This window comes from Lepisma saccharinum, chromosome 21 (genome assembly GCF_977018435.1).
Source record: "Lepisma saccharinum chromosome 21, izLepSacc3.1, whole genome shotgun sequence".
Lineage (NCBI taxonomy): Eukaryota > Metazoa > Arthropoda > Insecta > Zygentoma > Lepismatidae > Lepisma > Lepisma saccharinum.
Window position 1 is genome coordinate 10,557,024 of NC_139249.1, and position 14,968 is coordinate 10,571,991.

The following is a 14,968-nucleotide window of genomic DNA, read 5'->3' on the forward strand; positions in this document are numbered from 1 at the left end:
AGTGACCGTGGCCAGCGAGTTTTACCAACTATATTTGGCAGATGTGTTCATGGACATGTTAGCTGTCTTAATAGACCGAACACTCTGAAACGTTTATTTTCACATATATGTCAGCAATCATATTTTTGTGTTTCTCCTGTGTTTTGAAACTTTAGTTTATTTATGAATATATATTTTAACTAGCTTGGTGGATATGCTACATCGCTGACAGTATACAGTACACTTGGACACTTAATCATGCAGTTTGCAACACTGAGGACATCAACAGACTGAACCAAAGGTACTCTGGCTTTCTTTCAGCCCTTACCGATTGGAAAACAAAATTTCCCTCCATATAAAGTACCTTCCCATTGGATCATTCAAGGTCGCCTGTTGATTTTCGGGGCCTTGTTGGCATTGCTGGCATTGCTGGGTGATGTGTCACAGATGTTTTGACAAGAAGCCACGAGAGGGTGTTGATGGCCCCATATCGGAAAAAGATGAACCTTGGAGGCTTGCAGGTTGATTCCGTTGAGGCAACACGGAAAAAGTAATGAAAAACCAAAAGTTAAAATAGTAATTTTGTAACAATTAAGCTGTGTGCCTGCACTGCTGGCTTTGCTGTACCAGAGTGCATGCACATGATTTTTGACCTATCTGTTTCACCTTTGTATATGTCCTGATTCTTCTATCTAAGCTCGCCCGCATTCACATGGTATGTTTCATATGCAGTTTTGCTAGTTTGGTGTTTGATAGTATGCTTCTATGAAGCCTCCAATGGGAACATTGCATTCTAATACAGAACCATTGTTGCTAACATGATGGTTGAAGCATTCATTCTGCAGTTAAACCAAATTACATCAAATGTTTGTGTTGCTTACAATTCAGATGTTTCTGTGGGAATTCCTCGAGGTAATTCCCTCAGTCTAGCTCGGCTACAGCGAACAACAGTTCCAGTGCATGTGCATTTGGGTGGACAGTAGTTATCACCTAAGCAGCCTTGATCATTTTCACCTGAAAAATAAAAATAAAACTTTTTCAGATAAAACAATGATAAGAATGCACAACTTACAGTTATTCAATAAGGTCTAGTAAAAATTCAACAGTGTTTTACACTCCACAATTGATGGATACAGGTTATATGAAATATGCTGAAACATGTTCAGAAATACCACCATTTACAATAAAGATGGAGCCACCCACAGTAGTCTAGTTGGTAAGGCATCTGATTGCTATGTGAGAAACCTGGGTTCGATTCTCGGTGTGGGTTATCTAAGGCCAAATATTTTCTGGCCTTATTCCTTCATAAGGTGGCTCTTGGGTTCATCCAGCCTAAAAATAATGGATACCTGGGGGGGGGGGGGGTGACTGGATCATGGTTCTGATCACATCACCCCCCAAAAAAAGTTGCTGAGATCAAGAATCTGTGGGGTCCTAGATCCAGATCCCCCCCCTACATATGCCTTCACGGCATGATGAAAAGTGCATGGGGAATTTTACCTTTACAATATGGATAACATGGGGAAATGGAAAGTACAAATTACATTATGCTTTGGAATGCACAAGATATGCACTGAAACTCAGCAAAAAATATAAACTTGATCAGAACTTACACCTGGATCTCTAGCATGCCTACCAACTGTTGACACACAGGTAAAACTGGCAAGCAAAAATTCTGGTAAAGCCAGGGCCAGTTCTGTTAGTGGATTGTCACGAAACACCAAATATCCTGAACTTAAATCTGTTTGTATGTTTATTAAAATTATAACAGGTGTACCAGCACTGGAGCTATTTGCCTCCTTCTCTTAATACATGGACATAAGTATCTTAGCAAGAACATGATGATTTAAAGGAGAATTAAAGGAAGAAATATTTTGGGGATGAATTCTTAAAGCATATCATATTAAAACACAACGAGGAACTAAAATCAGTACTCCATTGATGAAACTAAATTCTGTATAAGCTCTCCCCTGTGGCAAAGTGGTTAGCATCGGCCAGGGATCCCGCGTTAGAATCCCAGCCTGAGCATGGATGTTTGCGAGTGTCCATTCATCAATTTCATCATCCCCATCTTTGCAAATGAGCCAAAACTGGCACAAAAAATTAAGTAAAATGAAGCAAATCAATCTACAAACTCTGTATAATGAACACATCTAAAAACTAGTATTATGACATCATAAAATCAGAGCTTGTAAAAAAATAACAACAGCACACAGATAAACAAAATATGAAAGAAACAAAAAAAAAAAAACAGGCATTGGAGTGAAGTTTGCAGTTCACATGTGCACCATAGCCACAGTGATCTAGTCTGGAGGGCCAGGGGCTTATCCAGAAAGTAAATTTGGGGGAAGGTACAGCCAGGAGTGCCCATCCCCCAAGGCCAATGGCACGTCCCTCTTCTATAATAGTACGAGGATAATTATCTTATTTTTTTTTCTTTTTTGAATGTCTGTTGACACTTTTCAGAAACAGTTTGAAATATTGGACTGAACTATTCATCTGAAATCTCCTGAAGTCTCTGAAGCAGTTCTGTGACATCTCTTGGGTAAGAAATTGTGATGAGGGCTCTGAATACTTTGACAACTGTACAGTAAAACTGAAAACCTTTTCACAGAGTACAATTAAGAAAGTCCCCTTTTCAACTGCAGCTACAAGATCATTTGCTTGGTATGGTTCACTTGGACAGCTCCATTTAACTGAATTCAGATTTTCAGCTGGTATATCACTACTCAGTGTGAAACTAAAAAAAAAAAAACTTTTGGTGGATGTTATTTTCAGAATCCACAAACCATGCACACACAGAGAATTTCCTATACCTGCCACATCAAGTGTCTCATTGGAAAGTATGCTGAATCTACCTTTCAAAAAAAAAAAAAAGGAAATTGGGGGGGGGGGGTCCGGAACCCCTGGACCCACCCCCTGGATACGCCCTTAGGTAGGGCATCTGACTGCCATGTGGGTGGGTGATCTAAGGTCGAAATACTGCATAAAAATAGACTCTGGGGCTCACCCTGCCTCAAATCAATGGATACCTGGGGGCAACCCTGGGCAGGAGGGGGGGGGGAGGAGGCAGCCAAAGCATGGTGCTGCAATCACCCTAAAAAAAAAGTAATTTTTACTCCAAACCCTACCATATACTCACTTGCACACTTAAACTCATGTGTGGGGAGATCCTGAATAGGGACATCTTTGATTCGAGTTGGAGCATGACACCGTGGGCTTCCAGTTGTAAGATCTCGCTTTCGCAGCCACTCAGCAAACCAAGCCAAATGGCAGTTGCAGTTGAAGGGATTGGAGAGTAAATTTCTGGAATACATTGGTGAAAACATTATCTTATTAACAATGCACATTATCTGATTGACAAACCTTCTGAGTTTTTGTGTTCTATTCAATTAAATTGTAACGTAAAAAGCTGACAATGCAGAAAATTGGAACGCAGTTCATATACTCTTGCAATTGCAATCACCATGGGCATTGCGAGAAGGGGTGGCAGGTTGAACCTGTCAGTCAACATGAACAATTCTAATTTGAAATGAACAAATTGGAAGGTATGCTCAAAAATTTTAGTGTAAAATGTAAGAGGTCACACAGAATGTAATCTTCAGGACTAAAATTTTCCCTCGACTTTCAAAAAATTGTTTTGAATGAGGTGTAAAGTTGATAACAAAATATAATAACTGATCATTTTCATATTAATGGTATGAAATGTCAAAAAGAGTAGAGAAAAACAGTTGTGTTGGATATTCACACATCTGATATATTGAGTAGAAGCTCCTCCACAATGACTTCATAATAATAACTAACATATTATTTGTTAAAATTATAATGTATTATTATTATTTACACTAATGAATTTTACATCAATGACCTGATTCCCTACAAAAATTTCTCGCAATACCCACGGCTATCACAGGCCAATTTTTTAATTTTCTCTAAAATATATGGGAAACAAATGTATTATTGTGCAGTTCAATATTCACAACAAAGTATTAATGCACATCAATATATTATTTGGGGTGGTACTTCACTTTGCCAACTTCACTGTTTAAAAAAAATACATTACATCATTTATAAAAACAACAGCAATCTTATACTCTGTCCCAGGAGTCACTGGAGTGAGCAAACACAAGTCTCTGTGCAAGTAGTGACTCAAGAGGGCTCGACCAATGAACAAGTGTGAGGGAACAGGAGGGGGGAAAGCAACTGCAGTTACCAGCTTTTGCAGCAGCGTGTACTGCTTCACTCCACACACTCACTTTCTCCCCTTCCTTGCCATTATGCATGTCCTTGATCCAGAGATTCCCAGGATAGGGTATAGTAAATAAAATTTTAAAAACATAATATGTTAGAATCTTATAAAAATGAAAGAAGCTACTTACAGGGTATGAAGAGATGTTAAGATATCAAATGATCCCGGCATGACACAAGTGATCTGATTATCATACAGTGATCTGAAAATATAAAAATAAACTCAAAATTACATTGTTTTTGTAATTTACTGAGACTACAAAGTAATAATACTTATTCAAATGAAAGGCTTCTTGAATGAATCAGCACAATAACATAGTATTTACTTTCGATGACCGACCTTTACGTCAGTTTCACACCAAAGTGAGAAATGGCAAGTGAAGTGGCACAAGCTCGAGGCAAGTAGCAGGAGAGACAAACCTGCACACAATTGCATATACGCAACATAATACAATTTGCATTGAACATAAGAAAATATGAACATATCCTGCCTCATTTGAACACAAAGAAAATATTAACAATGGACAGAAGAAGGCATCTGCACTATATCACTTTCATAAACAAAATTTTAAAAGTAAGTAAACCAGATTTAGGCACTCTAATACACTCTCACTCCAGGCGAGGGCATAACAAACTTTTTACATGTCATTAGAGTACCTCTCCTTCGAATCATCATTTAGATAGCATGTAAGTTAACTACAAGTTAAATCAAATGTCGATTTAATTTGCAGTTAACTTACGTGCTATCTGGGCACGGTAAATGCAGTTTCAACCTGGAATAAATTGCCCATAACAATAACTAACCAATCAACACCACATGTTCTTAAAACCAAAACAAAGGACTATCTACTACAGCGGTGGCCAATCTTTTTTGGTTTGAGGGCTAATTTACATTTCAAGAATCACTGGCAGTCTACTTATCTTATTAGACCTAACAACGAGAGCCTAAAAAAGGAAGCAAAGGGACAATACCATAAAATTGACATTGATTATTTTATTTTATTTATGTATTTATTTATTTACTATTTATTTATTAAATACGTTTTGGCTTCAGTACTGTGGGTTTGGCACCTGTTTTAGGCCATATCTCCCCAGTTCATCATTAGCATCTTTTCATCCTTTTAATGAGAAGGTATTTTTTCTTGCTTTCAAGTAAACAAAGCACAGCGGGCTACCTCTCACGGCTTGCCAGTCGACTGGTAGACCGAGGTCGACGTGTTGGCCACCCCTGATCTACTATGTAAACAGTTTGAATCTAGAAGCACACATGAATAAAAATACATCCCACAATGGATTACTGTCAATTTAAGAACTAGATATTACTTCATGTCACATATTTCTCTTCTTGCACCATTGAAAATTCACAAATATGCATTTACGTGTAATTGTGTGTGTGCCTATATACATATATATATGTATATACTTAATATTGTATTTAATGAATGTATTTAAAATTTAGTTTTATGTAGTTTTATGTGTATACACATACTCCTTAATTGTATCTTTACAGTTCTTATTTGATTTCAAATTGTCCATATGTTTTTCTTTCATCTTTCTTACTTATTAACAATTATTATTATTAATTTTTGTTTTGTTTTATTTTTCTTATTGGATATATATACTGTTTGTAACTGTAGACTGTATTCTGACAAGAATTAGGTGGGAGAACAGCATATGCTGAACCTCACCCGCTCAATAAAGATATTATTATTACTATCATAATAATCATAATTTTTATTTATCTGTTGAACCATTATTTCATGAGTACGGATGTCATCAGATACATCAATACATAGAAAGTAGCAGATATTATTCTTACAGCCAACAGTATATTCTAGCAAGAAATGTAGTTTTGGGTGTAACAAATATTATTCTTCCAAAGAGCTTAAATACCATTCAAAATACTTACAATGCCTTTAAGTTGATTAGACCCAAGAACATCTTGTTATGGACTTCTCTCAGTTTGTTTTCTGCCAGCAACCTGTCAAAGAAAAAAACCTGCATCAGTGAACAGAATAATCTACATAGTTAATGACCACACTTTCATGTGAAATTTAAAATCAAATTTCTAGCCTTTTACTGTCCATTGCTATAATTTGCAAGAATGAAAACTTACAATTCCCAAAACAACATTTGTAGAAACTAAAGCTTGACCGCGAGTGTAGTGGCTTGTAGTGTTTTATATATTCTCATGTTACTCATTCTTATGTTCTCCATCATTATCCTTTATAGTCATCACTGTCTTCAGTGTAGCTATGGATATCATTTTCATTTAGACTACATATCTGTGATAAGGCCATTTTTGTTCAGAATAAGTGCAAAATGTACAAGAACTGTATTTTATAGGTTACTGTTACAACAAAAAATACAAACATATATACGAAAAATATAGTAACACGAAAGGTCAAGTGGGGTCAAAATCGGCAAAAGCACAAAACTATTATGCTGATCTAAAGGACAGTTGTCATGACAAAGTCACAAATTTTGGTATCGCAGCAAGGTAAATTTTTAAAAAATTACCAACAAAACACGATAGCTGGGGTCGAATTTGATCCGACGTAGCCTTTCTAGGGTTAAACACAACTTTTATGTAGTACTTTGTTTAGATTATTACTTCAGTAATTTTGAATATTTTTAAATAGTCAAAAACGATCCAAGAAGTCAAGAAAAATCAGATTAGTTGCATAATTCAAAGCACCAGGACCCTATGCATTCATAATAAACTGTACACTATTTTTATCTGGCACAGGGCCCCCTGAAGACTTGAAGCATGTCTACCAATTCTGTTTTCATAATTGTTATGAACACTTTATCCGGTAACATTCTTCCACTGTATGTCTGTCTCAACAGCATAAATTTCCAGCAAATATAAACCTTTTAGCCCCTTCATTTGTGAAACATTTTTCTAGGTTTATGACATTAATTTCTGGAACTTTTCAAAATGCAGTATTTAATGGTAAAAGGTGTACAATTATGTACTGAATGTAATATAATATAACAAAGTAGGACTGCCCTATCATCATTATTTTTTTATTTTTCCTTTGCTGTTCGATTTAATTTATCTAGATGTAAGTATAGGTGACTATTTAATGCTCAATTTATGTTTGTGTGTATGTATATATATATATACATGTGTGTACATAATGTCATAGCAAATTAAGCAAGCATTGAATATAGAAAACATATTTTTAGGCAATATGTCTCAAGAAAATAACATTGAGCATGCATTTATTCTCTTTATACGATATCTTGTATCTCATGCTATCTATTGTATTTTATATTATATTATGCCTATAATTTTATAAATGTATTCCAAATGTACATGTACAATGTGACAATTCCAAACTTTTGTAAAGTTGAATGGATGCTAATAAATCAATCAATCAATCAAGAAAAGGCAAGAACATATATATTTTTTTACTTACAAATCTGAAAGTCTTGCTGCTCCTTCAAATGAATTTTCCTCGATCCCAGTTATTCTATTTCGTCGAAAATCCAGCTTTTGTAAATTTGGAAGGCGTCCAAAGAGCCCATCTGATCTGATTCTTCCAATTTCATTATCATTCAGTAATCTACAAACACCAAAAGAAAATCAGTATGCAAAATCACAAATTTAGGCTCTAGAGAAACAGAATGAACAAGTAGTTCGCTGCACTTTTTTGACACTTTTTGCGCTCGCGTGTTTAGTTGATTACAAAGTGCAACACAGAGTCGTTTATTTTTTTATATCCAATAGTGTATTTCGTGTCTGTACTATGTTGTGGAACAGTGCAGAGTGTGGTGTATGCTCACATGGTTTGTGTTAACCAGTGAAATGAATGTTGCAAGTAGTAGACAGGCATTTCTTGAAGCTTCTAAACTTTAACATCGCTTTTTCTTGCACCAGCCTGACACTGCTCCTGCACTACACATAGTATCAGAAAGTGCAGCGAACTAGATGGGGCTAATCAATTCATAATTTTTTACCAATTCATCAGGTATCGAAATAAGAGATAAAAAATTGTCAAAGTCATGTTTTAAATTTTCCTTGAAGCAATAAATTGATAGATATAAATTATAAAGAAGGTAACAAAGTTTATAATCTGTGTGGGTTACCATGGACACGATTGGTGATATATATGGAGTTACGAACATGGAGTAAATGTATACATGAATACGTTTTTATTGTGATATATTATGTGCTAGTTTTTCACAATTAAACATGTGTTGTCATCGTTCGGTGTTGTTCTTAATGACTTTCATTTATCATGAAGTAAGTCTAAGCAATGGGGAGCGAGATGATATCATTTATGGCACAGTCCCTAGGATGGATAAAAGAACGATAGTTTGAGCAAAGATATTTAAGTTTTGAACCAAAGTGTGGATTACACTAACCTTATCACGTGAAAGGAATTTATTGTTTCGGAATCATGGTTCAGCGGAGAGAACTGTCAGGATTTTGACACAAGTTATTTGGATATACGACAAGGTTTGTCAATTAGAACATTGCTTCATCACTACAGGAAGAATCGACCGAAAAATGGGTTGGAAGACAGGATTTGTCACAAAGTTCATCGTGGGTTATGTACCTGAGAATTTGTCCTGGAAATTTCGAAGAAGGTTATTAATCGAAATATTAATGAGATGTCAATGTTGTGAAGAAATCTTGCTTAATGAATCATCAACTTAGTACTTATTAACAACACAACATTATCTGTTTGTTCAATTCGTTACAAGTATTGGCAAAGCTACTCTGAAATGTGCAAGGGCAAAACTTATTAGGTTGGACATTATTTCAGTCAAATACTGAATTAAAATCTTGTTTTATTTGTATGCATAATTCATCTGGCTTATTTAACTGTGTAGAGTTCATCTTATAACTCTGATAACTACTGATTAATCAATTCATAATTTTTTACCAATTCATCAGGTATCAAAATAAGAGATAAAAAGTAAAGTCATATTTTAAATTTTCCTTCAAGCAATAAATAAGTATCTAAAATTTATTCCACCCCTAAGAATTACAAAGATGCATTGTAAAACTAGATTGATTCTCCTTGTACTGCTGTAGTAAACGTCAAATAATACAGGATGTATTTATGGTGATGATACTGATTAGGGTTAGGAATACTGACAGCTAATTATGCACTAATTTGACATAAAAGCAAAGCATATTGTTCAGGATATTTACCAACATCAATATTGATTGAATAACTGAGAAGGCAGAAAATAAGCATTGATGGACAACTGAAAGATTAGTAGGTAGCCAGTTGTCACAGCCTTTTCGAATAATTAAGAACTGTATGGATCAAATTTGATATTTCCACAGTCTTACTTTCCTGAAAATTTGTTAATTTACTTTGGAAAATATGACGTAAGCTACTATAATTTGTATGAATTTACACAAAACTTACAACTCTGTTGTGTACATTGGGATATCCTTTGGTACTTCCTTCAAGCCTCGGGCAGAGCAGTCCACAACTGTTCCTTCACATGAACAACCTTCTGGGCAAGCATTGTCAATCATGCACTCTCCAGCGAACTTCGTTCTAAACTCCTCAGAACCTGGTAGCAACAATGAGAATAAAGCACAAGGACAGCTCAAGTCCTCCTTACCTGGTTCATGGTTTTGCAATCATAATTACACGCATACATTAAACAGAATGCAGACCATTGGTTCTCAAAGAGTATAAATTCACCAATAAGCAGACAGGACAATTGTGATCTATCAGGGGTTCCCAAACTTTTTCGTTTCACTGCGCCCTTGGTGTTTTAAGATTTTTCCATGGCACCCCAAGTCAGAATGTAGGCCTATCTAAAACTTGCAATGCTCAGTTAATGTGGTTAGGTTACTTAAGTTAAAAAATAAACACATATTTCAAATTCAGAAAAGTTCATATGTAAAAACTATTAAATAAGCACATATTTGGAACAATCATACAACCTCTGACAATAAAGTTCGGTGAATGATCCTGAATATCGAAAGTAGACGAATTCTTAATGAAACCTACCTTACAGTCCTTCGAAGTAGTCCCCTCCCATGGCTATGCACCGTTGAGAACGGCTGTACATGACCTGGAAACTTTTAGAAAAGTCTTTTTTCGGGATGGTGTTCAAGACCCTTGTCACGTTCCGTTGGATATCTGGAATATCCTCAAATCTCTGACCTTTCAAAGCGATTTTGAGGCGTGGGAAGAGAAAGAAATTGGAGGATTCAGATCCAAATTTCTTGCAATGCATTGCTACAGAGGATGAGAGCTGGTGTGAGGTACGACCCTGAAACGAAACGCCGAAGCATGGAATGGCGTTCTCCTGCATCACCCCGTCGGAAGAAGGTCAAGGCGTAAAAATCACGCATCAAGACAATGCTTATCACTTTCTTTGACAGTGATGGCATGATCCACAAGGAATTCCTGCCGGCCGCCTTGGCCTTCTTCCGACGGGGTGATGCAGGAGAATGCCATTCCATGCTTTGGCGTTTCGTTTCAGGGTCGCACCTCACACACCAGCTCTCATCCTCTGTAGCAATGCACTGCAAGAAATTTGGATCTGAATCCTCCAGATTTCTTTCTCTTCCCACACCTCAAAATCGCTTTGAAAGGTCAGAGATTTGAGGATATTCCGGACATCCAAGGGAACGTGACGAGGGTCTTGAACACCATCCCGAAAGAAGACTTTTCTAAAAGTTTCCAGGACATGTACAGCCGTTCTCAATGGTGCATAGCCATGGGAGGGGACTACTTCAAAGGACAGTAAGGTAGGTTTCATTAAGAATTCGTCTACTTTCGATATTCAGGATCATTCACCGAACTTTATTGTCAGAGGTTGTATCTAAAACCATGTGTTGACTAACAAGTAAGTGTCATTTCAGTGAAAATATTGGAACATTTTACAGCGCCACTGTAAGCTAGGCACATCATCCCAGGGTGCTGCGGTGCACACTTTGGGAACCACTGATCTATACTATAAGAAAAGGAAATTTATGTAGTGGATGAATCACTACACTGCCCCCCCCCTCAACTTCCCCTACTGCTACTACTCAAGGATTTCCAGGTTCGATACCTGGTGGAGGTACATAGTGCTTTGGATCCCACTTTAAACTGTAGGTCCAGTCCTGTTTAGCTTATTTGTGCATAAAGTGAACATAAAACATCGAACTAAAAAAAGAACCTCATAAATTACTGGCACTTAAGCATGATAATTTTGACTAAATGTTGAGCAATATTTGGGTATTTGGCATTGTTTACAGAGGAGTACATTGTCGCACACGGTGGTCTAAGGTGTCATGTTTTGGGCTTCGGCTATATGATGCATGGGGGTGTTCGGCCTGTGAATGGAACTGGCGGTCACCCACCACCATGAGGATATTGGGAAGCTATGAATGAGTAGCATAACCCGGTCATGAAAACCTACAAGGAGGAATGGGGGTTAGTCGTGCTGACCACATGTCACCCCTTAACTGGTTGGGTGATCTCCCACCTCAGGTGAGTGAGTAGGATGAGGGGGTTTGAGGCCAGCAGTCGGTAGGTAGGCCCCAGCCCTCAATTGGTTATCAATACATTCAAGAGAAATATTATCAGAGATAGTTATGTATGTGATCAAGGAGTGGGGGTTGAATGATCTCTTTCTCAGCTGTCATCTGCTAGCCTCACTCCTAGTGTATCATTAGTTTTAAACATTTATTTCTTTATTTATCTCAAGAGGGATAATCACTTATTTTAAGTATTGTTTACAATTTGTAAATTGGTGTCTTATTTTTACTTTTATGGAGAATTCAAACCAAAGTGACAAGTGACACATGTCATGTGGATTTCGACAATTGAATGTGGGCTTGTGCAGCCTGTCATGCTGCTGCATTGGTGTTTGCTGATTGGCTCATTCCCAAGTGACTTGGTGTGAAATCTTCCTTAGATATCTCCGAGAGGCAGGTGATCAATTAATTGTAGATGTCAAAACTGCCAATTGCCTTTCCAAACATGAAGGTGGGGGATAGCTAAATATACTCTTCCTGTTAATTAAAAGTTATTAATTAATATATTTAGACATGTGGAAGCAAGGCCCCTACCCCATTCTGCTCTTGCTCTCAACCTGTCAATGGATCCAAATGGTTCCGTGATAGATGAAAAGGTGAGATAACCTTGCTAATATCTACGAGGCACATCCAGAAAGTAGCGTAACAACTTTTCTCCTGAGATTAACACACATAATGTTCATATTTGGGGGACCGAAAATCCTCACGAGTTCGTTCAATGTGAATGAAACTCACCTAAACTCAATGTGTTCTGTGCAGTATCTCGAAGTCAAGTGTATGGGTCGTTCTTCTTCATGGAAGAAACCGTGACAGGGGTAACCTACCTGGATATGCTTCAATAATAATTTTTCCCACAACTTCTAGCAGCTGAACCAGAGAACTTTATCTGGCAACAAGATGGTGCTCCCCCTCACTGGCACACTTGTGTGCGGGAATGGTTAAATGGTGTGGTCCCAGACCGCTGGATTGGTCGTACTGGAAAGAATGACAGGGCTTGCTTGTTATGGCCCCCCCAGGTCACCTGATCTGACCCCTTGGGATTTCTTTTCGTGGGGTTTTATTAAAGATGCTGTATACGTACCTCCCCTTCAAAATGATCTACCATAATTGCGACGCCGAATACGAACAGCTGTAACCTCAATCACTACAGACATGCTTGTTAGAGTGTGGGAAGAGCTGTCTTATCGTTTGGATGTGTGCCGGGTCACAAAAGGTTCACACATTGAACATTTGTGAACCAAAAAAACCGTGAGTGTTACTCTTTCGTTTAATATACAGGGTGTTAATTTTAACTTGACATATCAAAATAGCGGGAGTGATATGCATGTGAGGAAAATTTGGTCCAAACAAACCATGATCCTTGTCGGGGGGGAAAGTTAATGGTGTACAAATGAGCCCCCGCACAGGGCCCCCCTGGGGGGCAGGGGGGGCACGTTGTGTTTTTCAAATAGGAACCCCCGAATTTTGTTTCATTTTGGGATTCGCGGAGTCAAAATAAATAATAATTATGCTTGACATGGGTGCAACAACATGCGAAATAAAAGAGATATGGCCATGTGTATGTTTGAAAACACGTAAATGTCGTGCATGGAAAAACAGTAACAGGCCCCCACGAAAATACGAAGAATGGCGTGTGCAGAGGAAAATTTCATTGCTGTCGATGGTGTCATTGAAGAGTGGAAGAAGTACCAAAAGAAGAGTGCAGATGGGATAGGGGAGGGGGCAGCATGCAACGAACAAAGTGGAAATACATCTGCTGGAATAATGCAGATGGCATGGAGATGAGGGAAACACAAAAACGTATTCAGGGATGCCAGAAAAGTGTAGGAGATGGGAAGGATGGAATGCAAATACTATTACCCTCGAACCTGTGGGGTGCTTGTTTCACGTGAGTCTCCTTGCCTCTCACCTGTGGGGTGCTTGTTTCACGTGAGTCCCCTTGCCTCTCACCTGTGGGGTGCTTGTTTCACGTGAGTCCCCTTGCCTCTCACCTGTGGGGGTGGGGTGGTGCGTGGGCATACATGCCTTACCCAAGCAAATGCTCGAAATGGTGACCATGAACGTCGATGCATTTATTTATTCTTGCATGAAATGACTGTTCACAACGCAAAAGTTTGGCGGCATCAATTTGTGTGCAAGCATTTCGTATTCGTTGCATCATGTCGTTGCGCGTTGTGGGTACAGTTTGATACACCATTCCTTTAAGAAAACCACACAAAAAGAAATCTGGCGCAGTAAGGTCTGGTGATCTAGCCGGCCAATTGACAGGACCACGTCGTCCGATCCAGCGATGATGGAACTTGCGCGTTAATACTTCCCGAGCTATGGCAGCATAATGCGCCGGACAACCATCATGCTGATACCACATGGACTGTCGCTGTGCAAGGCTTAGATCCTCCAGCAATATCGGTAGTTCGTCCTGCAAGAAACTGCGATACTTTCGCCCATTCAATGTACCGTCAATGAAAAACGGACCAATGAGTTTGTCACCCATGATGCCTCACCATACGTTCACTGACCACGGGCGTTGATGTTCAACTTCACACAACCAGTGTGGGTTGTCGGCACTCCAGTAGTGCATGTTGTGCAGGTTAACCTGGCCATGGTTTGTGAATGTTGCTTCGGAGAACAGAACGTCCCGAAAGAATGCCGGATTTCGATGTATTTGTCCACGTGCCCATTCACAAAACACCATCCGTGCACGGAAATCATCACCATGAAGTTCCTGGTGCAGGGACACATGGTACGGGTGAAACTTGTGCCTCTTGAGTATGTTCCAAACACTGACATGTGACATCCCACTCTGGCGAGCTATGTTACGCGTGCTGGAATGGGGATTATACGCCACTGCAGCTAATACAGCGATTTCATTATTTTCCCCAGTGACAGTTCTTAGACGCCGTCTTTGTTGCGGACACACGCTTCCTACTGTTGCAAATTGCTTGACAACCCTGGCGAAAGTCGACCGCGAACGCACTCTGTTCGGATAGCGTCTGGCATATTCGGTGACAGCATTGTCCACATTCCGTCGACATTCACCATACATGAATATCATTTCAATTCTGTCTTCCACAGATACACGCTCCATCGTCCTAGGTATACCTGCACTTTTACCCTGCACTCACTTCGAACACGGGCACGTCAACTAACCTTCTGAAGCACTCATGCCCAATAACCACCTATTTCCCCAAGCAAACACGGGCACAGAGAGCTGACTTCAGCGCAAGGTCA

General features: G+C 38.6%; 1 protein-coding gene across 4 annotated transcripts in view; it reads right to left on the reverse strand.

Moving 5' to 3' along the window:
* The window catches only part of sli (slit guidance ligand), a 710,118-nt gene that overhangs the window by 42,985 nt on the left and 652,165 nt on the right, over window positions 1-14,968 (reverse strand). For all 4 annotated transcript variants that reach the window (XM_083142573.1, XM_083142572.1, XM_083142575.1 and 1 more), the window contains 6 exons: window positions 9,621-9,771; window positions 7,653-7,799; window positions 6,137-6,208; window positions 4,359-4,430; window positions 3,122-3,285; window positions 861-993 (listed from right to left, as the gene is read on the reverse strand). In XM_083142573.1, coding sequence (XP_082998699.1) covers window positions 861-993; window positions 3,122-3,285; window positions 4,359-4,430; window positions 6,137-6,208; window positions 7,653-7,799; window positions 9,621-9,771 — 739 coding nt within the window. The remainder of the gene's footprint in view (window positions 1-860; window positions 994-3,121; window positions 3,286-4,358; window positions 4,431-6,136; window positions 6,209-7,652; window positions 7,800-9,620; window positions 9,772-14,968) is intronic.